Source organism: Moschus berezovskii, chromosome 8 (genome assembly GCF_049115385.1).
Source record: "Moschus berezovskii isolate FMDL1 chromosome 8, NW_MosBer_1.0, whole genome shotgun sequence".
In the NCBI taxonomy this organism is placed as follows: domain Eukaryota; kingdom Metazoa; phylum Chordata; class Mammalia; order Artiodactyla; family Moschidae; genus Moschus; species Moschus berezovskii.
In genome coordinates, this window is record NC_142467.1 from 91,829,336 (window position 1) to 91,854,954 (window position 25,619).

Here is a 25,619-nt window from a genome sequence, read left to right on the forward strand (position 1 = left end):
AAAGAGTAAGATGGAAACTTACATTAACATATGTAAAATAGATAGCCAACAACGAGAATTTGCTGTGTCTCAGGAAACTCAAACAGGGGCTCTGTATCAACCTAGAGGGGTGGGATGGGGAGGGAGATGGGAGGGAGTTTCAAAAAGGAGGGGATATATGTATACCTACGGCTGATTCATGTTGAGGTTTGACAGAAAACAACAAAATTCTGTAAAGCAATTATCCTTCAATAAAAAATTAATTTTAAAAAATCTGGGCTCTTGGGCTTTCCTGGTGGTCCAGTGGTTAAGACTCCGAGCTTCCACTGCAGAGGGGTGGATTTGATTCCTCATTGGGGAAGTAAGATTCTGTATCCTGCACAATAAGGCCAGATATTTTTTTAATTAAAAAATATCTGGGCCCTTCCCCTTCACGCAGAGGTATCCATTCTGGAGAAAGTTTAGTATATTTCTATTGGCTGAGAGTTACTTAACCTCGGGCTATTAATTTCTAGTTTCACTGCTGTCCTGTAAGCCCTGACAGTTGACTTTTTGTTTTCTTTTTTTTGTAACACAAGTGCCTGACTTACATGCTTCGATTGCCAAGGTACCCACTTCAAAGATGACATCTGGAATAAACACCTTGCAGGCAACAAGGTGGCTTGTTACTTTGTCTAAGTGAAAAACCAGGTGACCTCCCCCACTGAGTTAGAGATCTCGGTTGGTTTGTATAACTGACCATTTGGACTGCTTGCCTTTTCTCTTCTCACACTTTAAACTCCTGCTCGTATGTTTTGAATTCACCAATAGAGAGTTAGCCCATGGAACCTAGGCTCCCACCCTCAACCCCAATAAAACCAGAACAGACTCCCCAGCTCTCTCTCTACCGGAGACCTCGCTGTGTGGGCCCAGGTCCTGTAAGTAATAAACTTTTTTTTTTCCTAAAAGTTTCCTGATAGTTACTGCAGGTCGTCCTGCAATTGTAGTAAGACCCACAGGGGCTGGTCCAGCCACAACACTGGTTATCAAGAAGCTGAAACCCACACACAACAATCATCTTCTGAATAGAGGTGACAGTCTGTACAGTTTGGGGTATTGTCTCATGTTTTTTTTGAATTTGACATTTTTCCTATAGTCGAAGAGATCATCAATTAAAAAAGAAAATCAATTTTTACAAATGCTTTGACGATAGTCTGACAAAAATAGAGGTTCTAGCAAATAAACTTTAATAAATGAAATATGTATAAAACATCTTACATTTAATAATATTTAATGTATTAATTTGTAAATGAATTATAGGATACAAAGTAATATGTTAAGAAATCAATATATCATTTTATAATTAATCTATCCATAAATTTATATATTGATATGTTGTTGTTGTTTAGTTGCTAAACTGTGTCTGGCTATTTTCCGACCCCCTGGACTGTAGCCTGCCAGGCTCCTCTGTCCATTGGGTTTCCCAGTCAAGAATACAGGAGCAATATATTGATATATCACTAAATTAATACATTTTCTTAGCTGGCAGGAGAAGTAACTGTAAATGTTTAATCATTCTGCCATGTTTTCCTTGAATTTCTTTTTTTTATTGAACTATAGTTGATTTACAAAGTTGTGTTCATTTCAGGTGTACAGCGAATTGATTCAGTTATATGTGAGTGTGTGTTTTCTGATTCTTTTTCCTTAAAGCTTATGACAAAATGTTGAGTATAGTACCTTTTTTCTTCTTTCCTGGCCATGCTATGTGTCTTGCAGGATCTTAATTCTCTGACCAAGGATTGAACCTGCACCCTTGGCAGTGAAAGTGCACAGCCCTAACCATTGGGCAACCAGGGAACTCCCAAGTATAGTTCCCTTTGCTATACAGTAAGTCCTTATCATTAGTTTTTTTTTTTTTTAATATTTACTTATTTGGCTGCACCGGGTCTCAGCTGCAGCATATGAATCTTTAGTTAAGGCACTGAGGCTCTTTAGTTGTGGACTCTTAATTTCGGCATGTGGGATCTCGTTCCCTGACCAGGGATGAAACCCAGGCCCCCTGCATTAGGATTACTGAGTCTTAGCCCATGGACCACTAGGGGAGCCCCTGATTATCTATTTTATATATAGTAGTGTGTATCTGTTAATCCCATACTCCTGATTTATTCCTCTTCCCACTTCCCCTTTGGTAATCATAACTTTGTTTTCTACCTCTGTGGGTCTATTGTTGTTTTGTAAATAAGTTCACTTGTATCATTTTCTAAGTCTTCCTTGAATTTCTGTTTCATTTAATGTATTTCAATACATAAAGTTTTCTATTTTCCCTATTGCGATATTAATCAGGAAACTTGGTCAAAATAAGTATACTGTTTCCTGTATGTATTAATATTGCATGCCAGGAGCCAGCGAGGGAAATCCTATCTGTGGCAAAGGTCAATTGGGGAAGAGGCCTGATGGGCAAAGGCTAATCAGGACTCGAGGAACCCCCTGGACTTACCCGAGCATCTACCCTAAAGAAAACCAGAGTGTGACTGCCTTACTATCTTACACCTCTTACCAAGTCCTCTAATACTTATGGGGGCTTCCCCCCAACCACCTTTCTCTGAAAACATTAATTCAGAGCTGTAGTTAAAAAGTTCTCCTCAGCTTAATAGGAGTGTTCCAATCCAAGCCCCTCTGGTAGCTTTCTAACTTGCCTGACAAGTTTGTCCAGGCTCTTACAACTACGTATGTGACTGTTTACAGCCTCCCAGCCATGCAAGGACAGAAAGCCTGATATTCTAAAATACAGGAATTTGTTGAAGAAGTTAAAATCATTAGAATAGTACTAAAAAAGATTTCATTGTTGAATCAATGCTTGCTGCAAAGTTTCCATATTTTCTATCTATTGTATCCTTGGAAATATATTAATCATATATAGAGAAAATAAGTAGTAGCCTTTGATTTAACCACATCAGATCTTAAGTTAATAAATTCTTGTAGCTCACTACACCCTTGCCTTATAGGAAGGTAACCTTGTCATGTGTCTTTGGAGAATAGCGCCTGACTTTAGGAAAATCACCTTGAAAGAATATAAGCCTTTTTCTAGCTGACTAACGTTTGTTAGGAGAGAGGGCCATAAACTGTTAGCAGGCCTCCTGACCAGAGATGATGTAAACCACCTAAAACTTTTGTATATCATGAGACATACAAAAATAAGCCCTGATCCTGATAAGGGTCAAGATTGCTGACCCCGCGTGATTTTGGCGTGACTCTATACCTCCCTTTCTCTATTTTTTATGTGCACAACTTAGGGTATAAAAGCAGCACTGGAAAATAAAGTTTTGGGCCTTGCTCACTGAAGCTTGGTCTCCCCATGTTGTTTTTTCTCCTTTTCTCTATTCTCCTTTTTCTGGTTGAGATCCTTGAAGCACTGGGTCCTCTGCGTTTACTTATCTGCCTGGGCTTCTAAGACCCACTCAAGGCGGTGCCCTGGTGGGGTGTCTCCAGTGATTCAAGAGGGCGCCTGCGGCCTAGGTAAACAGAGCAAACCCCGTGCTGGGGTTTTATTGGTTTCCTGCGTAAACCAAGGAATCATCGGCCTCTGTCTCTCTCTCTCTCTCGCTGACGCCGACGCCGTTCATCCCGAGGATACCCTGGGCCATATCGAGGCAGGTCCCCGATAATTGCAATCGCTGCTTTTTCATGGTTGGCTTTGCTTAGATATAACTGGGCCTTATCTACTCTGAACTGTACCATGCCATTTATGTAAGAACTTTATTGGGATAGAAGTCACATGAGATTCTCCCAAGGAAAGCATACAGCTCAGGAGTTAGCATACACAGAAATGTCTAGGTCTGTGTGAAAAGAAGAAAGTGCTAAGATCGTGGTTTTACTTCTGTGACATTCTCACATTTTACTAGGAGAATCAACCTCAATTTCAGGGGTTAGCCAACTTTTTCCATGAAGGCCCGAGAGTGGCTGTTTTCAGCTTCTGTGTGACAACTGCCCCTTGTGTTATATAGGTGATACACAGGTGAATGTGCAGGGTCAGGTAACAATAAAACCTTATTTATAAAACCAGGTGGGGACTCCATATAGCCAAGCCTGGTCTATGACTGCTGCCTTAGTGCTCCATGAACTAATCCCATGTGATGCTTTAAAATATTCATCTTTACTATTTACTGTATTTTCTATCTTTTGTAGCTGCTGTTATTCCTGTCTGTCCCTCCAGTTAATTTCAAAGGATGCATATTTTTTACAGTTTACTAGTGGTTAGTCATATATATATATGTGTGTGTGTGTATATATAGTGATAATTGGTGAAATTAAGCTCACTGTTAATATATATTATCATATATTATTATATTTATATATCATATTGTATTAATACACATATATATTAATACATAATACATCATTATGTATTAATATATATATTGACAGAGTGAACTTAATTTTCCCAATTACCATCATCTATGAAACAGCATCTAGGGATTTCCCAGATGGTCCAATGGTTAGGACTCCATGCTTCCATTGCAGGGGGCACCAGTTCCCCTGGTCAGGAAACCAAGATCCCACATACTGTGTGGTGTAGCCAAAAAATAAAAAATAATAATAAATAAAATTGGAAAAAAAAACTGAGGCTGTTTACAAAGATTCAACTAGAGGAATATTATTGTAGCCATAAATAGTGGCAACAACCCAGAGGGGCTTTGTTAACTTGGAGGCACCCATAAAATGCATGCTCAACAGAGGAATGAATCTATTTGGGCTTTTTCTTTTCTTTTTGATGTGTACCATTCTTAAAGTCTTTATTGAATTAGTTACAATACCTCTTCTGTTTTATTTATTTATTTTTTTGGCCGAGAGGTATGTGGGATCTTAGCTCCCCAACCAGGGATGAAACCTGTACTCTCTGCATTGGAAGGCAACGTCTTAACCAGTGGACTGCCAGGGAAATCCCTGTCTGGGCTTTTCCAAATCCTTCATCTGTCCCCAGAGCCACTTCTTCCCCTCTTCAACCCCACACAGTCCCTCCTTTTGGTGGTCAAGATGCAAACCACTTATCAAATCCAGACTTCACTGTCAATCTTTATGAACTGGAAAAGGATTCAAATTGTCTCTACCTTTTAAAAAAAAAATTGTCTCTACCTTGACCTTTGTTCTGACTCAGGAACAACTTCTAGAAGCAGTGCCAACCAATGTAGTAGAAAATGGCGGCCATGGAGACCACTGACGAGGGTTAGTGTGAAGGAGCTGAGGATGTTTTCTGTTTAGCTGATCTTGAATTAGAATTTCAATAGCCCCTGTGGCTAGTGGCTGCCATATTGAATAGCACCAGTCTAGAATGATGCCTGCCCCAGTTTGGAAGTTTCCAGTAGCAAGGGGGCTCCTGATCTTCCGAGATGGCCCTACCGTGACCCCTTTCTGGAAGAACACCCCTTCTGGGTTACTCTGCCTTCTTTGTCATGACCATTGTGATGACTCAGATCCATAGCCATGCCTCAGTGGTGGCCAGGAGGGAACAGGGCCAGCTGGTTTTGTCCAAGAAACACAGCTTGTTCCTTTGCCACTGCCCTGTCTGGCCAGACTTCCAGATACCGCTTCCTACCTCCCACAACCTCTCCTGGTTGAACAAGTTTTGGGGTGAACCGTCCTGTTAGGATGAGTGATTACCAGGCCTGTGGAGGGAAGGGTTGCTAAGAAACTAGCCTGGCTAATCTTCGCATTCCAGGCAGCCCAGGTCAGTAGTTCCCAGGAGTTTGGTGTATGAAACACTTCCTTCCAAAGGGTGCATGAGTTCCCCGTGGCAGCCCTAACAAGTCAGCAAACTCATTAGCTTAAATAACATTAACTTATTTCCTTCAAGTCCTGGAGGTCCGAAGTCCAACTCGGGCCTCAAGGGGCTAAATCCAGGAGTGGGCAGGGCTGGTCCCTCTGCAGGCTCCAGAGGGCACCATTTCCTGCCTTTCCCAGGTTCTAGAGGATCCAGTGGATTCCAGCCCTCTTTCTGGCTTGCGGCCCCTCCCTCCATCCTCACAGCCAGCAGCACAGCATCTCTCGTCTCTGCCTCTGACCCGCCCCCTCCCTCTTATAAGGACCCTGTGATGACACTGGGACCCCAGGAATCCAGCATCTCAGGGGCCTATACTTAACCCCTCCTGCAAAGTCTCCTCTGCCCACTGAGGTGACATGTTCACAGGTACCAGGACCAGGACCAGGACAACTTTGGGGGCTGTTGTTCCAAATAACGGTAATAGCTCCCCAGACTTTAAACTGGTCCTGGAAGTCTCTGTGGTGCATTTGCAAAATCCAAGGGTAAGGAAACACAGGCTTCATTGGAAAGTATTTATTTACAAGTAACCAGGAGTCCCCTGAACACTCTCTCCCTGCGATGGAGACGGCGCGCCCTCTAGGGGAAGGAAGCCACACACCGGGCTGGAATCCACTGGATCCAGAGCTTCTCATAAGACCACTCTGTTGTCCCCAGGACCCCTGAGAGTTAGTAAGACAATCCCATATGTTGCATATAAGAGATGTCTGGGGTAAACTCATGTCCTTAGGTCACAGGATACCCAGGACGGGACAGAGACAGAAAACACCCCTCTGTTCCCTCTCACTCGACTCTTCTGCACCCAATTCAAAGTTTTCTGGAACGTTTTTTATGTTGCAAAGAGGCAACAGTTAAAATCACTTGATCTCAGTCAAAAGGCTGAGAAGCGACAACAGTTAAAATCATGAATGCTAAGTGTCTAGAGCAATGCGAGAGAAAGCAGAAGCGGGAGAGGTGGGTGCCTTCTCAGTCTATTTTCCAGATGCCAGGCACCCTGTGAAATTCTAGTCCCACCAACATGCTGTGCATCTCATCATCTACTTGGGCACTCTGGGGGCCACAAACCGTTGTGACGGTGAAGTTTCTTTGCCCCTTGGACAAGGGCACCCTGGTGACAATTGTGATGTGTCCCAACTCTAGGAAGACGGAAATGACAGTCATCAGCTGCAGATGAGACTGGTTTATTCTGATGTCCCTGTGGGAATACCCACAGGTGCAAGAGGGTAGGCAGGGGACTCTCTCCCCCAGTCCCACTGCCTTCCTTGACCTGGCTGGTGACCTGGAGAGGCACAGTGGTTATGGCGTTTGGTTGTGGTTCTGCATCTAAAAGGAGCTACATTCGACTGGCCGGTTTCATAGTCCTTCCAGGCCTCCAGGAGCAGGGCTGGCGGCTTCTGAAGGGCTGAGGCCCAGGTTGCGTTCGTTAATTGCACTTGTTCGGTGTTGGTGGTGGGCCCTCTCCCTGACACCTAGAGGTAACTTGGAACCAGCGTGGCCTGGGCAGGTAGGGTTTCTACGGCCAAAGGCCACCAAGGATGCTGCTTGCAGGCAGGGAGGTGGCTGGTAGAGTGCCCCCAGCTCCAGCTTCTGGAGGGAGAAGGTGCTGGGGTTTGGTCCCAGTCACCGGGGTGGGGGGGGTGCAGGGTGGCACACAAAGGGTTTCCATAGATGTTGGCAGGCGTTAGGTGAAATTCAAAGGTTGTACACCCAGGGAGAGCTACTCCCTGGGAGAGTCACCCTGTTATTCATGGCAAAAAGGGGACATTTTTCTAGCGGGCAAGGCGAAGACTATCTGTAGGTAAAAGCTTTTCTTTTTTTCTCCTAGTAACATCTCACAGCAGTTGTAAATGAAACTATAATAATTCAATCTTTTACGTGACATGAAGAGGCCCCAAGAAATGTGCTATGCAGGCGCAGGCTCGGGAAACTGATGGATGAGCCCAGGGTTCTGGAGGAACGGCGGAGAGAAGTGGCTAGGGGAGGACGCAGGGAGGACAGAAGCCAGGTGCTCGTACCGCTCAAAACCAGACCTGGGCCGTGGTGGGAAGTGCTGCACGGCCATGGCCTCGCTGACTGGGCCCCAGAGCCCGTGGCTGAGCATGCTGGCTGGTCGGGAGACAGACCCAAGGTGGGCCAGCCTCCTGGAAAATGTAAGTGGTTTCCAAACAAAGTGGGTTTTCCTGGTTGCTCACAACACAGAGAATCACAGAGTTCAAATTCCATCTTCCTCGTGATGTGATGGCTGAGGAGACTGGGGCCCAGAGAGGACCGGACTAATGGCTACTGCCACCTTGGAATCGGAGAGAGGATGCAACCCTGACAGCCCAGAATCTGCTGGGCTTGGAAACACTGGTCCCTGTGCTGGAGATGTGGCGCGTAGCCGGAGCGGGCCCCCAGGACGTGGCCACAGAGATGACAGGGCTGAGGGCTCTCAGTGGCACATCCGTGCAGTCATTTCTTTCTGTTAAGAACAAGCAGAAAATCAGCAGTCACACACAAAAGGGAAGTCGGAGTGCACGGTCTCAAGGGGCCCATGGGCCTCATTTAACACAAACCTTACTAAACAGGGCATAGACAGCATGTGCCTCAGGCCAGGCAGCAGGCTCTTTATGAGAAGGGTCACAGTTTTTGCCTCCAGAAAGAACTCGAAATATCAGTGCAGGAGAAAGGACCATGGGATTAGGACACTAAGTGAAAACACATGAGCATATCATGAAACTGCCTACGACTATTTTCCGTATTTGGTGAGATTCACATAAAATGAACTGTCCTCCTCAACGGTGGACAACCCCCACCTCCACCTGGTTCCAGAACATTCCACTACCCCAGAAAGAAACCCCTTCCCTACTAGCCAGAGCCTACGAGGGAATATACAAACATGAAAAAGCTATGTTGAGATGTTTTTAAAGGTTTGTAAAAGTTGTCAAAGATAAGCCTTTCGCAAAGACCCAAAGCAATGAAGGGAACCAGGAAAAAAGGTCACACGTAATGCAAATTGGCGCAGCCACTATGGAGAATACGGAGGTCCCACAGATTGATCCAGCAATCCTACTTCTGGGCATGTATCCAGAGAAAACTATAATTTGAAAAGTATCCTAATGCTCATAGCAGCATTATTTACAATAACCAAGACATGGAAACAACCTAAATGTCCACTAACAGAGGAATGGATAAAGAAGATGTGGTACATCTATACAGTAAACTATTATTCAGCCATGAAAAGGAATGAACTAATGCCATTTGCAACAACATGGATGGACTTGGAGGGCACTATGCTTAGCAATGTAAGTCAGAGAAAGACAAATACCATATGATGTCATTTCTATGTGGAATCTAAAATGGCACAAATAAACTTATTTATGAAACAGAAACAGACTCACAGACATAAGGGGGAAAAGAAATAGGGATAAATTAGGAGTTCGGGATTAACAGATAACACACTACTATATATAAAACTGATAAACAGTCAAGTCCTGCTGTATAGCACAAGGAACTATATTCAGTGTCCTGTGGTAAACCATAATGGGAAAGATTATGAAAAAGAACACATGTATAACTGAGTCACTGTGCTGCATACCTGGAACTAACACAGGTTATAATCAAGTTGACTCAAATAAAAGGCCTCCTGAACAGGCCCACATGCAGCCCAGGGTCCTGCCAGGAAAGGCACAATTGGGGCGGGCTAAAGTTATGACCAACCTTGATAGTATATTAAAAAGCAGAGACATTACTTTGCCAACCAAGGTCCATCTAGTCAAGGCTATGGTTTTTCCCGTGGTCATGTATGGATGTGAGAGTTGGACTGTGAAGAAAGCTGATCGCCGAAGAATTGATGCTTCTGAACTGTGGTGTTGGAGAAGACTCTTGAGAGTCCCTTGGACTGCAAGGAGATCCAACCAGTCCATTCTAAAGGAGATCAATCCTGGGTGTTCATTGGAAGGACTGATGCTAAAGCTGAAACTCCAATACTTTGGCCACCTCATGCGACGAGTTGACTCACTGGAAAAGACTCTGATGCTAGGAAAGGTTGGGGGCGGGAGAAGGGGACGACCGAGAATGAGATGGCTGGATGGCATCACCGACTCTGTGGACATGAGTTTGAGTGAACTCCGGGAGTTGGTGATGGACAGGGAGGCCTGGCGTGCTGTGATTCATGGGGTCACAGAGAGTCGGACACGACTGAGCGACTGAACTGAACTGAACTGATCCAGAGTGATGATCTCGTCTCCCAGGGGCAGACCTGCACACCCAGGCACCACCCGGTCCCTGGAAGGCTCCGGCATTTCTGAGCTTGGGGAGATGTTCCCACTTCTTATAATGAGCCCCGTAAACAGTGGCAACAGCTGGTGGGCACCGGGAGAGCAACCACCTGTGCCCTCTGACCTTGCAGGTCCTGCTCAGAGCCATTTGGGTAACACAATATGGCATGCAGGCTCCATGTAACAGCCCATGGGACCTGAGTCAGGCACCTGAAATCTCCCATTTCTGGGGGGTTGGGGGAATCAACACTGACCAGTTCGGCAAATCCCCCCAGACAGAAAGTGGGAGAGTGGTTGCAGGGGCTGAGAAGGGGGTGACTGCTCATGTGGAAAAGACTGCTTTGGGGGTTATGAAAGATTCTGGAACCAGGGTGAGGTGAGGGCTGCACGACCCTGTGAATGTACTAAACACCACTGAATCAATCGTTCATTGTTACATCAGTGCTTTTACCACATGTAAAGTTTACCTCAATTAAAACCAGAAAATGAAGTAGCTCCTTGCTCTCCTGCCGGCAGGGCAGGAGGGATGGGCACCCCCACGGAGAAGTGGGGGCAGCTGCAGGCTGGAGCCCCTCTGGGCCGCTGTCACGGGGGGACCTCGTGCACCCACTGCCTACCCCACAACGCTCCACGCTCACCAGTGGCTCCAGCTCCTTGGTGTCGATAAGGCCGAACTCAGTGACAAAGTAGTAGAAGTGCTTGTAGCAGGTGTTGACATGAGCCTCGGAGCCCAGCTGCGCGATGCGGTCGAAGTGGTGGATGTACACGTGCACGAACACGCGGAAGAGCCGCGACAGGATCTTCTTCACCACCTGCAGGAAGTTCTTGGGGAATGGCGTGCCTGCGGGGTGATGGGCATGGCTCAGCTTCCCTTCCCTTCCCATTCCCTCCGGACCTGCACCTCTCTGCCCAAGACAGCGCCCAGGGGCGGGGAGGAGCAGTCCTGCAGGCCCAGAGGTCCCGCCCTTCTCACCCTCCCCGTCTGGCCGGCAGTGGAGCTGACATCCCGCTTCCTGGCGGCTCACAGGCTTCTGTGTCTATTTCTGGTTACATTTATTTTTCGGATTAGAACTGGGCGATGCATAAAAACCTATGTTCTGGACTTTGATGCTTTTCCCTTAAAATATTTATATCGCTCCATCTAATTATGCTTCATCGTACTGCTTACATTTGAATGTACACATCCTAACTTAATTGCATACATACATACATGCACCTTGTTTTTCTATTACTGAAATACATTTTATTTCTATTTTTCAAGTATTTTTAAATTTTTTAAAATTGTGATTAGCCTTGTCGACCCAGCGGAGTGGCCCTCTGGCGTCAGGTACGCTCATGGCTGTGCCCACACGTCCCTCCCCACCTTGTGCGTGTCCCCCTCGGCCCAGGGGATGAATGCCAAGTGCGCACACCACGTGAGCAGCGCTACCGGTGGCTGCCTGGGACCAGGATGGACAGGTCCTGTCCTTCACAAGACGGGCTCCGGGGCTGGCAACCACCCAGCATGTGGACAGCCACAACACTCTGGGACGTACTCACAGAAAATGGAATGGCAGCTGCTGGGTGGCGAGCAAATCCCCAAAGATATCCAAGTGGGCACTCAGGGTCTGTGTGCTCAGCAGCTCGAGGGGTGGTGTCAGCAGCCAGTCAGGGACAGCTAGCCCAAGGGAGGCAGGTCCCAGGGCGTGGAGGCACGAGGCAAATGGGAAAGACCTTCCCCAAGACCGACCGTCACGCTCCCACCAGCTCCCCCTGTGTGTATGCGAGTCCCACACCGCTGACGGCACTGGTGTCCAGCCCGGGTATCTGGGATGCGCCTTTGCAGAAGGCTCGTTCAGCACCAGTGAGGCGTCTGGGTTTCCTGCCTCCATCTACAGGAGGAAAGAGCTAAACAGAAGGAACACTTGACTCTTTTCTAAACTAATTAAAAAATTTTTTGACTGTGCTAGGGTTTCGTTGCTGAGTGCAGGTTCTCTTGAGTTGTGTGTGCAGGTTTCTCATTGCAGTGGCTTCTCCTGCTGCAGAGCACAGGCTCTAAGTGCATGAGCTCAGTAGTTGAAGCACATGGGCTTAGTTGCTCTGCCGCATGTGGGATATTCCCAGACCAGGGATCGAACCCGTGTTTCCTACATTGGCAGCTGGATTCTTAACCATCAGGGAAGTCCAAGAATACTTGACTCTTGGGAAAAACCATGTTCACAGGTCATCTGAGGCTCACCTGCCATCCGTGAAGACCCATGAAACCTGAGTGGTGGGACAGTGGCCTTAAGGGCATGGGGACCCCCCACAAGGGACGGTCTCCTCAGTATTAGGAGGTCAGAGGGAACCAGAGCCTATGGCAGGCAGAAGAAGGTAGCACAGCACATAGCCAGCATCTGTCACACAGGATCCTGGGCCCCCCTAGGCTAGGGCCCCACACTTCCCCCTTTCCTGGGGGGGATGGGAGTCACTGAGGTCCTCCTGGGTCATCCCAGGTGGAGAGGGAGCGACAGCCCCATAGGAGAAGGGCCTGGACACAGGATCTTCTGGGACTGCACTGCCCACGCCTGCAAGATGCCCTCATACGAAGTTATAAACCTGGTCCACCACCCACTTCTGTAGGTAAGTTTTACTGGAACACAGGCCTACTCCTCATGCACACTTTTTTACATGCCATCCATGATGGCTTTCGGGTTGCATGGCAGATCTGAGTAGCCGAGGCAGCCCATCTGGTCCTTTATGGGAAAAACTTGTGGACGGATCTCGGGTCTAAACTCAAGAGTAGGCAGGTGGCTTTGGGGCTAAGTGGATGCTCAGGCATGGAAGCAGCAGTGTGGGGGGCAGGATGAACTTTTGGACCTGTACTTTCCGTTCAGCCACAGATCTAGCCCTGAAGAGCACGGGAGGCTCCTGTTCTGAGCAGCACCGCAAACAAGCAAAGAGAAGCACTTCAGTCCACTGGGGGTGGGGGTGCGGGTGGAACCAGGCCGAGGGGTGAGGCTGGCCCTGGGGTCTGTGGACAGGGCTGGAAGATATGGCCTGGGCCAGGCAGCCCCTAACCTCTGCTGGGCAACTGGGTGACATCTGCCAAGTTCACTTCACTCGTTCTTCTCAAGCTCTCCTTTCTGCGGGGGGGGAGCACTGACTTGAGGCAGGTCTGAGTTCTAGGAGGTGGACCCCTCAGGAGCTGCGGGGTCTCAGATGGTCCCAGCAAAGTAGTGACTCAGGATGACAGGGAGAAGGTGCAGACTTGGACCCAGCAACCTGACAGGAGACCGCCCAAGAATCTGTTTTGGAAAAGTGATGAGTATGGGGTGGCCTTTTCCCAGGTGGGTCTCTGGAAGCCCCTTGCTAGAGTCAACGTGATTCACTGTACAGACGGTGAGTGAGGCCTGGGGGTGAGAAACTCAATGAAGCACATAGCGTGCCAGCAGCCCAAATCCAGGCCCGAGGCCTGCTCACCAGTCAGCCTACCAGGACACCAAGTAGCCCAGGCGAACATGAGAGTAACTGCTGTCCCCTGGGGCCGCTCAGCGGCTCAGGACAACTAGTACCAATTCTCTCACAGGTCCTGAGGCCACTGTTCACATGGTGCCCTGAGCTGAAGTCCAGCTGTGGGGAGAGCTGGGTCCTCCACAGGCTTCAGGGAAAACCCGGTCCCATCTTTTCTGGGCTTATGGTCCTTCTCCCTCCCATCACCTCACCACCTTCTGCCCCCTGGGTAACGAGTCTCCCTTTGCCCCCTCATTAGGACCTTGTGATGACATTTAGGGCTCACTCAGATAATCCAGAATTGTCTATCTCAAGATCCTTTAACTATATGTGTTAGTTGCTCAGTTGGGTCTGACTCTTTGCTGTCCCATGCAGTGTAGCCTGCCAGGTTCCTCTGTCCTTGGAATTCTCCAGGCAGGAATATTAGAGGAGGTAGCCAATCCCTCCTCCTAGGGATTGAACCTGGGTCTCCTGCACTGCATGCAGATTCTTTAAAATCTGAGTCACCAGGGAAGCCTTTGCTTGAAGCAAAATGTGTCCCTCCACACACAGGAGCATCATTCAGTCATGAAAAGGAGAGAAGCCCTGACACGTGCTACCACGTGGATGGACCCTGAGAACACGATACTCAGTGTGAGAAGCAGACACAGGACACACAGGGCGTGATTCCACCAATGGGAAACGTTCAGAACAGGCAAAGCCACAGACACAGAGAGTGGGGTCCTGGTTGTCAGGGGCGGGGGAGGCGGTGCGGGTGACTGCTGAAGGGGATGGGCCTTCTTTTAGGGTGATGGATTTTTTTCCCCTTGGCTGAGCAGGGTCTTCATTGTTGCATGTGGGCTTTCTCCAGTTGCAGTGTGGAGGCTTCTCTTATTGTAGAGTATGGGCTCAGAGTACAGACTCAGTAGTTGTGGGGCACAGGCTTAGTTGCCCCTCAGCATGTGGGATCTTCCCAGACCGGGGATGGAACCCGTGTCCCCTGCACTGGCAGGCGGATTCTTAACCACCTTAACCAGGGACGCCTCCAGGATGGATTTAGATAGAGCTGATAGCTGCATGACACTGTGAATGGACCATAATGCCACTGAACTGCATTTTTTAATGTGCCTTACCATGTAGCATGTGAGGTCTTAGTTCCCCAACTGTGCCCCATGAAGCAGAAGCGTGGAGTCCTAACCACTGGACCAGGGAAGCCCCTGAACCATGCACTTTAAATGGGTGGATGTAGCGGTGTGTGGACTCCATCCCGATAAAGCTGACCCTAAAAGAACACGAAAGCGCAGAGACTCACCGATGTTGGTGGGGAAGACGTCCTCGTTGTTGATCTGCACCTCAATCCAGTCCATGAGCAGGTCCATGTAGCGGGGGGCCGACAGTGCTGTGGGCCGCCGGAACTTGTGCTCGTCCTGCCAACGGTACTCGTACTTGGGGCCGCCCGACATGACGGGGCAGGAGCGCTCGGTGCAGCCGTCGCTGATGGTGCCATAGATGAGGTTGACGCGGTTGAAGAAGTCCACCACATGCACGGCCACCCAGTCGTTGAGCTCCTCGCCAGCGGGCAGCTGCACAGCCAGCTTCAGGTCCAGCCCTGCGTTCAGTGAGGCCTGCGCCTTCTTGTGCAGCTCAAAGCGCTGGGTGCCTGGCTCGAACTTGCGCTTGGGTCGGAAGGTCTTGTCCTTGTTGAAGACCTGCTTTAGGAAGGGGTTGGACATCTTGGCCGCGCTCTCGGGACACCCCCCACGAGGTTTCTGAGGGGAGGGCTGGGAAGGACGCTCACGACAGGAAGGTCACCGGGCCCCCAGGGCTCCCTCAGACCTGGAACACACAAAAAGGAAACATTGTGACCCTTCTTGAAACCCTGTTCTAGAAGCACCAGCGGGTGGACTGGGGACGCTCCTGGGACTTGTGGTTTTGAGTTTCAACAAAAGGACATACAGAACTTCCCCGGCACATCCCCTCTGTGCCCAGAGGCTTTTGGTAAAGAGAAAGTTGCTGGCCCCACATGCCACCTGAGGGCAGGTCCCCGCATGCTGGCAGAGGGCGGGCCCCTCAGGCTAGGTGGCAGCCTCTGTGAAGAGATGTCCATAGCCAGGGTCCTGCGAATGACTCTTATCTGGAAAGAGAGTCTTCCCAGATTGATTAAGGATCTTGGGTTGCCCTATTCCTGGACTACCTGGGCACCCCAAATCCAGTGATGAATGTCCCTGTAACAGGCCATGTGATGATGAACACAGAGATGGAGTGATGGGTCTACAAACCAGGAGACACCAAGGACCAGTGGCACTGGTGGAGCTGGGAGGGAGCCCCAGGAGGAACTAGCTCTGCCCACACTCTGACTGTGGGGCTTCTGGGCTCCAGGGCTGGAAGGGCGTGGATTCCTGCTGCCTCTGCTCCTCTCTATGTCTCGTGTCCCAGTCCCGTTTCTGGACCAGGGCCCTCCATAACCCCATGCGCCCTCAGCTCTCTAGCCTAATATCTGCACAGCTACACATCCAAGGAGCAGATATAGATCTGGGGATACTACCCATCCCAATGCACCACCTAAGTGAAGATGCCTCCACAAGTTGTCTGGTCTTGTGACAGATGCCGCTCATTTTGGGGACGATGCCCCAGTGTGGGGGCTGCACTGCCATGGCCCTGATCTGATGAACAGGTTCCCCCCCAAGCCTCTGTTTTGTACTGTCTTCCCTGTCACATTGGGAGTAACAGACCCCACCTCAGGGAGCGTGAAAGGGTGAAATCAAGCACAAGGAGCCTGGGTCGGGCTCACACTTGGGACCAGTCACATGCTGCTCCTTCACCATCACCGCTCCAATGGCCACGCTGGCCCACCGCCCCTTGTCTCCATCTCCAGCGGGGGTAGATATGCTTTCCCAGGAGTGTGGACCTGGCCAGGACTGGGTGGGGTGGGGGTATCCTGGGAGTTCACCCAGGAGCAGCAGCAGAGGGGGAAGTGGGCCCGGGTTGGGAGAAACGGAAGCACTGCCCAGGCTGGGCTCCAGCACATGCAGCCCTGCATTCCTGGTGAGATGAAAAACCACTTACACGTAATGTTGTAATATACACGTAATGTTGTAATAAACCCCTCTGGAGTCAGTTTCTTGGCCCTGGGACCTTGATCCTCCAGACCAAGCAAGCTGTGCAGCAAACTGCCACAAACCGAGGGGCTTCGAACAGCCTACATTCACAATCAGAAACTTCTGGACATCCCATGTCTCAAAGGACCTTGTGTGTCCTTGCACAGGGATCCCGTCACCCCCAAGGGACAACATCGAGCTACCAGGCTGACCTCAGTGATGGAGAAGCTGTGCCGGGGGATGGGCCTGAGGCAGGCAGATCTGGTCACCTCAGCCCAGTTCACCCGTGTCTGCACCTATGTCCATGGTCCAGACAGGGCGACCAGGAGGGGAAGGACCTCAGCAGGTGGTTAGTAACCGCTGAGTCACGACCCACCACATCCTGGAGCCCAGCATTTCCTGCAGGCTCGGCTCTTCTACACAGCAGTGGCAGCCTTGAACCGCTGGGTTAATTCCAGAGGCTGGACGGATAATGTGAAGGGCTCACACCAGTGTTCTAGCCAGGGTGTCCTCCCTGTAGAGCCAGGAATGATTCTGACTCTTGAGTTATGAGAATCTAAAAAGAAAGAGGTTCCTCTGGTCTCAAGTGAGAGGGACGGCGGTAAGCTGAGCCTTCAGAGTACTCCTTCTGGAGCATGGAGTGTGGAGGGTGGGTCCAGCACCTCTCCCCTTGGGGCAGGCACAACCCTGACCCTACCTCCTTACCCCTTCTGTGTCCTCCGCATGTCCACAGGGCCTGCTAACAGTCAGAGGCAGAGAGATAGGAGATGCTGCTCCGCTGACTGTGAGGATGGAGGAAGGGGCTGCGAGCCAGGGATGCGGCGCCTCTAGAAGCTGCAAAAGGCAGGAGCCGGTGCTCCCCTGGAGCCTCCGGAGGGACCAGCCCTGCCCACACCTGGATTTTAGCCCTGAGAGGCCTGAGCTGGACTCTTGACCTCTCAAACTGTAAGAGACTAATCTGTGTGGTTTGGGCTACAAAGTTTGTGGTAATTTGTTACAGCAGCCATTGGAAACTCAGACAGAGGCTACACAGAACATCTGAAGGAATGCCAGGAAGGGTAACTCACAGTTGACACAACTGGGTCACTTGGGTCCTGGTTACACGCAGGCTGGGCACCATCTGTCCTCCCCACTGGTAGGTGAAGCCTGCTCATTCTTCTGGGACCCACTTGACACTGTGGGTACTGGAAGGTTGATTCAAGGCAGCATGAACTATGCAAAACACAGAGGCTGAGCATCCGGGGATGGAGCCAGATGTAGGGAGCCCAATGAGGAGGAGAGGGACCTGCTGCCCCCAACGAGGACGGCATAATCAAAAAGGACAGTCAACAGGAACCCTCCTGCACTGCTGGGGTAATGTAAAATGGGGTGACTGCTAATGGGCACAGGGTTTCTTCTGAGGTGACAGAATGTTCTGGAACTGGAGAGAGGTGGTGGTTGCCGACAATGTGAATGGGCTGCAAACTGGAATGCACATGTGAAAGGCGGACAGTCTGGTACATCAATGAGAGCCAGGAAAGCTGTTATTTTTAAAGCAGGGTGAGGAGACAGAGCAAGTGTGGGCTGAAGTGCTGCTCTGGGAACCACAAAGAACAGGCCATTTCCCTCTGGGCTCAAGCTGAGGCCGGCCCTGCCTGTAAAATCTGTTCACCGTGAGAGGTGACAGCACAAACACAGAAGACCACCCGGGATGAAGGATGCAGGCACTGGCATGTGGCAGGGGGAACGCTCATGGCGGACAGGCCGCCTGGCGATGGGGCAGGAAGCCACCTGTGCTCTGGAGCGAGGAGGCCCATCCAGAGACCAGAAGCGCCTTCACTTCCTTCCCCAAAGCTGCCCCTGAGGCCCCAGCCACCAGCATCACTTCCTGCCACCTTGGTTAACGCCCAGTGAGGCAGCCACGGTAACCCACGGAGCAAAGTAGAACCCTGCTTTAAAGGTGGGAAGACTGAGGCCCAGACTTGCCACTGCTGACATCGGGGCCACCCAGGGCACTATGGGGCTGAAGCAGCAGCCCTGCCCCCTCATGTGAGGAGCATCCCCAGTCGTGACGACCACAGATGTCCCCAGATGTGACCCAGTATTCCCCAGGGGCAGGAGCACCCCAGGTGAGAAACACTGGGCTAAAAGATGGTGACTCGGTACTAACCATTAACTACTAGTGGTCACCGTTAACTACTACCCAGTTAGTGAGTAAATCACTGTCAGGCTGCACAGCTGGTAGCAGGAGTCAGTGTTTGCACCCTGGGCCATGGGGATGAAACTGTGGTCCCTTCTGCCTGGTCACCCACCTCCACTGCCCCACCCTCCACTCTTCATCCCAAAACCAGGGCCAAGTCCCTCCTGGCTGCGGCTGCTCCCGTACCAGGCACCTCTGCCGCACCTGCAGTCTGGTGTAGGTGCTTCTGGTTCTGACCCTCCCTGGTTCTGGAGGTATGGTAGAGACCTGTGCCTAGGGCCTGCAGGGCAGGAAGAGGTGCCTCCGAAAAGGGAGGGCAGCCACAAATAGCCCATCTGCCACTTTTCTCCCAATATGGACGATCTGAGACCCCCAGGAGGCCCCGGTTAAGAGGCCACCTGCCCTGACCCTCTGTTGCAGAGACTAGTTGTGTCCCCTGTGCTGGGTAGCAGGGACCCCTCTGTATGAGGGCACTTGTGCTGGATGTGGCGGGTGGGGACCCTGTGCCTCCATCTGCCCACCCACCCCATGACCACTAACTGCCGAGGCAGCCGTGAATCTGCCCAGGTGGTTCATCTGTAAACCAAGCAGCTCTCAGGGCCACTCCAAGTGCAGGTCAAGGGACAGTCACCCTGTGTGGACTGACCAGCAATCCAAGCTGCCCTCCCCCGCACCTACCGCCTGCCAGCGATTTCTGACCCATGACTCACTTTAGCCTCTAAATACCCTTCCGCCCGGGCTGAACGCAGCCTCACTTTGGCCATGAGAAGACAAAGCAGGGTGCTATCCCTCATCCAGTTGGAGTGGGGTTGGCCTGGGCTGGCCCCTGAGCCCCTGCAGCGGTTCCTGTGCACCCAGGTGTCCAGGCTCCTTATCTGCCCTATAGCCGGCCTTCTCACCCTCACAGAGACCACAGCACCAAGAAAAATGCAACCTGCCCGCACCCTGCTGCTGCCTTCTATTGTCTTTGGGGTCTCTGAGGCCATGTGACCTGTCAGACAGGCACAGGCTGTGGGGTGGGTGAGAAGCGGGCAGGGACCCCACTGACCTGGGAGACCCCACAGCTCGCTCTACCTACAGCCCGTCAAGCCACAGACCAGACCCGCACCAGGATGGTTCTAGAAGATGGGGCAGGGTAATGAAGTGGGCTTATAAGGTTCCTGCCTACCTTTCTGTCTCCTGAGATAGTGGGAGGGTTACTTTTTTTTTAAGTGGAAGCAATGGTTTTTGAAAAACTTCCTGGATGGACAGAGTTCCCGTCAAAAGCAAACAGCGCTTTCTATAAAAAACACACTCCCTTGGTCTCCTATGACCAAGGAGTGGGCAGCCACTGGAAAGTGCCTTTTCCTTGAGAAGCACCCAGGAGTCACTGCAGCAACCTCCCACCACCAAAATCCCAGGTACCGTTTCTGGAGATCCCGGGTTTCTGCCCCCTCTCAGAAGACCTCCAAGGGCAGCAAAGGGAAAACCAGGAGAGGCTTCTCAGAATCCAGCACAAGGGGCTCCCATGGGTCTTCCTGCACACGAGATGAGTGTGGCACTTACAAACTTCAAGAGTGACAAAGGTTAAAATGACAAAATTCCCCTGCCCCAGCACATACCCACCCACCCCTGTTCTTCTTCTAAAAACAAAACACAGTTCCTGTTGGCAACTGCCACACCTCAGCCCCGTCGCCACTTCCTTCCGGTGCCTCCACATCCTGCCTGGCTGATGACATTAGCCACTAGAACGTCTGGCTAGAAGATGCTCACGGCCCAGGATCTATCCTGTTAAAAATGGTTGCGCCTCAGGGCTGTCTCCCATCATCTAAATGTTTGTGTTTAAATACTGAGACTGCTCCCTGGGTGGGGAGGGTGCCCGCGTCCTGAAGGACACAACAAAGGCCAGGTGCTTAAGATGGGCTCGCTATAGTCCAGTCCTCCTAGTAATCCTTTTTTTTTTCCCCCACAAAAGCTAACTGAGATATAATTCACACGACTATAAACCTACACAACTCAATGGATTTTAATAAAATCATGAAGTATGCAACCAACACCACTAATTCCAGAATATTCTCATCACCCCACAAAGAAACCCCATGCCCATCAGCAGTTATCTCCTATCGCCCTTTTATAAGCAGAATCACATCCCCCCTCAAAAGATTTGCTGAAGTCTTAACAGGTGAAGCGATCCCACGTGGAAGCAGGACCACTGCAGATGTACTTAAGTTGAGGTCACCCTGTCCTATAAGAAGAGGGGGATCTGGACACAGACAGAGACAGCCATGTGATGGAGGCAGAGATCAGGTGATGTGTTTACAAGCCCTCCAAGCCGAGGGATGACTAAGATCGCTGGCCTCACAGGAAGCTGGGGGTGAGGCAGCAAGGCCCCTTCCTGGTGCCTCTGAGAGCCCTGAGCCCACAGCAGGTAAGAGATGGCCTGGGATCCAAGCCCAGCTGTCCCCACCTCTACTGTCCTCTGCTCTGCCGAGACGAAGAGGGCCTGCCAGGTGTCCACGGCCCAGTGCTATGACTCTCCTCTGAAGCTCCTCCCTCTCAGTTCCCCGTGGGGACAAACACAGATTTTCTGTTCAACAAAATGGTGCTAGGGGTCGGGGGACAGAAAGGAGAGAAATGCAGGAGAGGTCGTGGGTGGTGTGTCCATGAAGGAGTCACACCTCTTCCTTCTGAGGACTTGTTCCAAAGCTGCAGGAGTCTTCACTGCGTGGCTGACTGACTGGAGAATAGAGTGTCAGAAAGGGAATACACAAGAAACCATGCCTCCAAACTTCCATCCGCCACAAGCCCCACCTTTTCTGGCTGCCCAAACTTCCTCTCAACATCAGGGTCCTCGTGACTTGCCTGTGCACTGACCCCAGTCTGTGGGGAGGGTATCCACCAGGCACCACACTCTCTCCAGGCACTGGGAGAGCTCCCTCCATGCTCAGCTACAGCCATGCGTCTCAAATGTGGTGACCCTCCCCTAGGGGCCACAGGGGAATGGGGCGCTCCTGGCACTGAATGGATGGGGCCAGGGGTGTTGCTCCACACCCCACAGAGAGTGCCCAAGGCGGCCCCCCGTGGAAAGCAGCCCAGCCCTGGATGTCTTACTTAGGACTCAGCAGCCACAGGAATGACTGTCTCCTTCCCAGAACCTGGTTACTGAAGTCAGATTCCCCTTTTTTGCTTAAGCAGCCTGAACCTCGCAATTCCAGGAAGTCAGGAGCTCACCAGCTGGGGCATGTCCAGAAGTTCCCAGAGTAAAAACCCAAGTTCTAAGCCAGCTGCTTGGGGAATTTTTGTTCAACCTCCATTTCAAGAACCCCTGGAGATGGGAGAGCAGCTTCCGGAATGACGGTTAATGGCTGACTTTTCCATGAACTTGGCTGGCTTGGGAGCATCATCACATATGAAACAGACTGCCTTAACTTTGTTAGGAATACAAATCATCTCGAGCCCAGAAACGGAAACAGTACTTCCAAGAACCCTCTTCGGGACTGAAACAACCACTTCTACTTTTCTTGAGAAAGAGGCACACCTAGAACTCAGCTTGTCACAGCTATCTGGGGCACCTGGTGGGCAAACACCATGGTCCAAATTTGAGAGATGATAGACATACTTTCTCCTTTAGGGAGGTTCAAAAAAAAAAAAAGTACACCATCAAACCTCGAAAAGATAGGGGGAACTAAATGTGCATCATTAAGTGAAAGAAGCCCATGTGAGAAGGTGACACCGTGATTCCCACTCTATGATGTTCTGGAGAAGGCAGAGCTGATCTCTGGGGACAGAAGAAGGATCAGTGGTTGTGGGGGGCCATTGTGGCGGTGGGGAGTTTAAGAGAGAGTTGAATAGGTGGAGCACAGGGGACTTTTAGGGATGTGAAACTACTCTGTATGAAAAAATGATGGGTATGTGTCAGTGTACATCTGTCCAAACCCAGAGAGCATGCATCACTGAGCGTGAACCCACCAAATGTACTCTGGATGCTGGCTGACAGGGATGAGTCAGTGGAGGTTCATCCTGGTGACAAATGTCTTGCTCTGGTGGGCGATGCTGATAACCGGGGAGGCAATGCACACGTGGGGGCAGGGAGCATACAGGAATTCCCTGTACCTTCCACTCAATTATGCAGTAAGCTTAAAACTGCTCTAGAAAAATTAAGTCTATTAAAGAAAAAGTTACTGGGGCTTCCCTGGTGGCTTGGGCTTTCCTGGTGGCTCAGTGGTAAAGAATCTGCCTGTCAATGAAGGAGCAACTAAGCCCAGGAGTGACAACAGCTGAGACCACGTGCTGCAACTACTGAAGCCAATGCACCTAGAGTCTGTGCTCCACACACGGCAATGAGAAGCCCACGCACCACAGTGAAGAGTAATCCCCACTCACTGCAACTAGAGAAAAGTCCAGGCAACAACAAAGACCCAGAACAACCGAAATATAAATGAATAAAAGTAAAAACAATTAAAAAACTTATAGCTAACACAAATTCATCAACTACAACACACTAAGCATTTGGCTAAATCCTGTGAATTGCTCACCCCATTTAAGAAATAACTAAAGCCACAGATAGGAAGCAGAAAATGATGAATCCTAAGAAAGAAGGCATAAATAAAGAACACATTTAGACATCTTGGCACAAAGAACAAATGCCATGGGACGTCCTTGGTGGTCCAGTGGCTGTGGTCCAGTGGCTAAGACTGTGCTCCCAACGCAAGGGAACCTAGTCAGGGAACTAGATCCTAAATGCAGAAACTAAGAGTTCATATGCTACAAATAAAAAAGATCCTGCTTGCAGCAACTAAGACCTGATGCAGTCAAATAAATATTAAAAAAAAAATGCCTTGGAAGACACTGAAATACATGTTGCATGTGTAATTTTTAACTTTTTGGTAGCCACATTAAAAAGTAACAAAAAGAAAAGAAACAAGTGACTTTAACATTGATTTTATATATATATATATATATATATATACATATATACTACTGAGCCTAAGAGCACCAAAATATCACTTTAACATCTAACCAGTCTAGAAAATACTAAAGAACTATTTTGCACACTTCCTACCCAACCCCTGCCTTAACACTCCAAGTCTCCAGAGACTGCTGTGTATTTTACACGAAGGGCACATCCCATTTTGGCATAGCCATGTTCAGGTGATCACTAGCCATGCGTGGCCAGTGGCTACTGCACCGGAAAGCTCAGCTCTGGAGGGTTTTAAAAGGGGGAACCACCCCTGTTGCATCAGGACAGCAGTGGGACAGGTGCTGTTTGAGGTGGGACTCTGGAGAGGGGAGAGGCTCTGGACTGGAGCAGGCTGAGGTTCCCCGTAAACAAACAAAGGGCGCCTTCGGAAGGGAGGGGAGAAACAGGGTGCCCCAGGGTGCGGGCAGGCAAGGGTGGGGCAGCCAAGACTTCCACTTGCTTCACTCCATAATCAGTACAACAGACACTGACAGGCTACCCCGAACTTGGGGCAGGGTGGGAAGTGGATGGGCACTCAGGGCTTTGGGAGGCTGTAGAGCCCTATCCTGACATTGGCCATTCTTCGCATCACTCAACATTCTTGGCTGAGTCTGTAAAATGGGCTCATAAGAGTCGCTGAACTCTATGTTGGGTGAAGGGAGGAACGGAGAGGCGGCTAGCAGAGGAGACATGTAACAGAAGCAAGTCCAAGATCACAGAGTGCAGACAGGCAGTGGGGTGAAATATGCAAAATGCTGGTGTATCACATGCCAAAATTTATCCAAGTGTATCTCTGAATGAATGCAGTTGATTGGGCGTCAACCGAGACTCTATAAAAAGGTTAAAAAAAAACAAAGATGAAAGGGGTAGAAAGCACCTGCAAATAAAGAATGGAAGACTTTTACTCCAGAATGAGCAGTGGCTCTCTGGGTGGGAGCATCACTGGCTATTTATTTTCTGCTCTGTGACTCTCTGTATTTTCCAGTCACCCTCTGGCTTCCCTTTTCGGTGACATTTAGTACACAGTCATTTAAAGCAAATGCAAGTCCTACAGTCAGTGAAGAGATGAAGCAGAAGGGTTAGCCAGTGGCAGAGCCAACATTCAAACACCTCCCGCCCACCCCGTGCCCACTGCTCAGGGGCTCTGGGGACCAGGAAGACTGCTTTCAGAGGACGGGGGTCACAGTGCGCTGGGGGCCCTAAAATCTTGTGGACTTTGCATCCAAACCAAGAGGTGGGGTCCTGGTTATTGATACCAGAAGGGGCTGGCCCTGGTAACCACTAATTCCACCAAGGGCCCGCCACTGGCTCGCGACCCTCCACCACCGTCCATCCCTCTGAGGGGCCCGGCCTCCCCGCCGCTCGCGGTCGCCCCCCTGAGGGACCTGGCCCTCCCGCCGTCGCTCCCCTGAGGGATCCGGCCTCCCCGCCGTCTCCCCTCTGAGGGACCCGGCCTCCCCGCCTTCGCCCCAATGAGGGACCTGGCCTCCCTGCTATTCGCGGTCGCCCCTCTGAGGGGCCCGACCTCCCCGCCGGGCGCGCTGGCCTCTCTGAGGACTCACCTGCCGCCTGCCTCCTGCTGCCGGAAGAGTTGGGTCAAGTTCGCCGCTGGACCCAGTTCCCGGGCCGCTGGCCAGTCTGGCCTCGCTGCCAGGCCCGGAGTAATTTCGCACACGACCGCCCCGCCCCTAACCAGATATACTTCCGCTCCAGGGCAAGGCCTCCCCGGAAACAAAGCCGGGGCCGGGGAGGCCTCAGGGCGGAGCTTGCTGTGTGACGGGAGCAAGAAACGCGGCCCCGAACCAGGAGGCCCGTCTGGAAGGAGGAGCTTTGCGATGGCTTTGGGCGCATGCGTGAGGCGCGGTCGGGAGCGGGACCAACAAGGGGGTGGAGCTTCCTCTTGGAGTGGCCGCTCCTGGGC

At 50.6% G+C, this 25,619-nt stretch overlaps 1 protein-coding gene across 4 annotated transcripts; it reads right to left on the reverse strand.

Annotated features, from left to right (window-relative positions):
* Window positions 1–6,274: 6,274 nt before the first annotated feature.
* MOB3A (MOB kinase activator 3A) lies at window positions 6,275–25,413 on the reverse strand. 4 transcript variants are annotated; one of them, XM_055428902.2, is made up of 6 exons: window positions 25,261–25,411; window positions 20,164–20,276; window positions 17,648–17,792; window positions 14,795–15,318; window positions 10,671–10,873; window positions 6,275–8,234 (listed from the first exon to the last, which is right to left on the reverse strand). In XM_055428902.2, exons 4-6 carry the CDS (start codon window positions 15,213–15,215, stop codon window positions 8,205–8,207), a joined length of 654 nt encoding a protein of 217 aa, XP_055284877.1. In that variant the 5' UTR covers window positions 15,216–15,318; window positions 17,648–17,792; window positions 20,164–20,276; window positions 25,261–25,411; the 3' UTR covers window positions 6,275–8,204. The 4 variants fall into 4 exon arrangements, with proteins under 4 accessions (XP_055284877.1, XP_055284875.1, XP_088694967.1 ...); XM_055428900.2 differs by lacking the exon at window positions 17,648–17,792; XM_088838841.1 differs by lacking the exon at window positions 25,261–25,411 and having other exon boundaries at window positions 20,164–20,350.
* Window positions 25,414–25,619: the final 206 nt, after the last annotated feature.

Coding starts and splice junctions, on each gene's coding strand:
- MOB3A (XM_055428901.2), bottom strand. CDS start 15,215: ATGTCCAACCCCTTCCTAAAGCAGGTCTTCAACAAGGACAAGACCTTC. Junction 10,874..14,794: donor CGTCTTCCCCACCAACATCG/GTGAGTCTCTGC, acceptor ATCACCCCGCAG/GCACGCCATTCCCCAAGAAC. Junction 8,235..10,670: donor CCAAGGAGCTGGAGCCACTG/GTGAGCGTGGAG, acceptor TGTTCTTAACAG/AAAGAAATGACTGCACGGAT.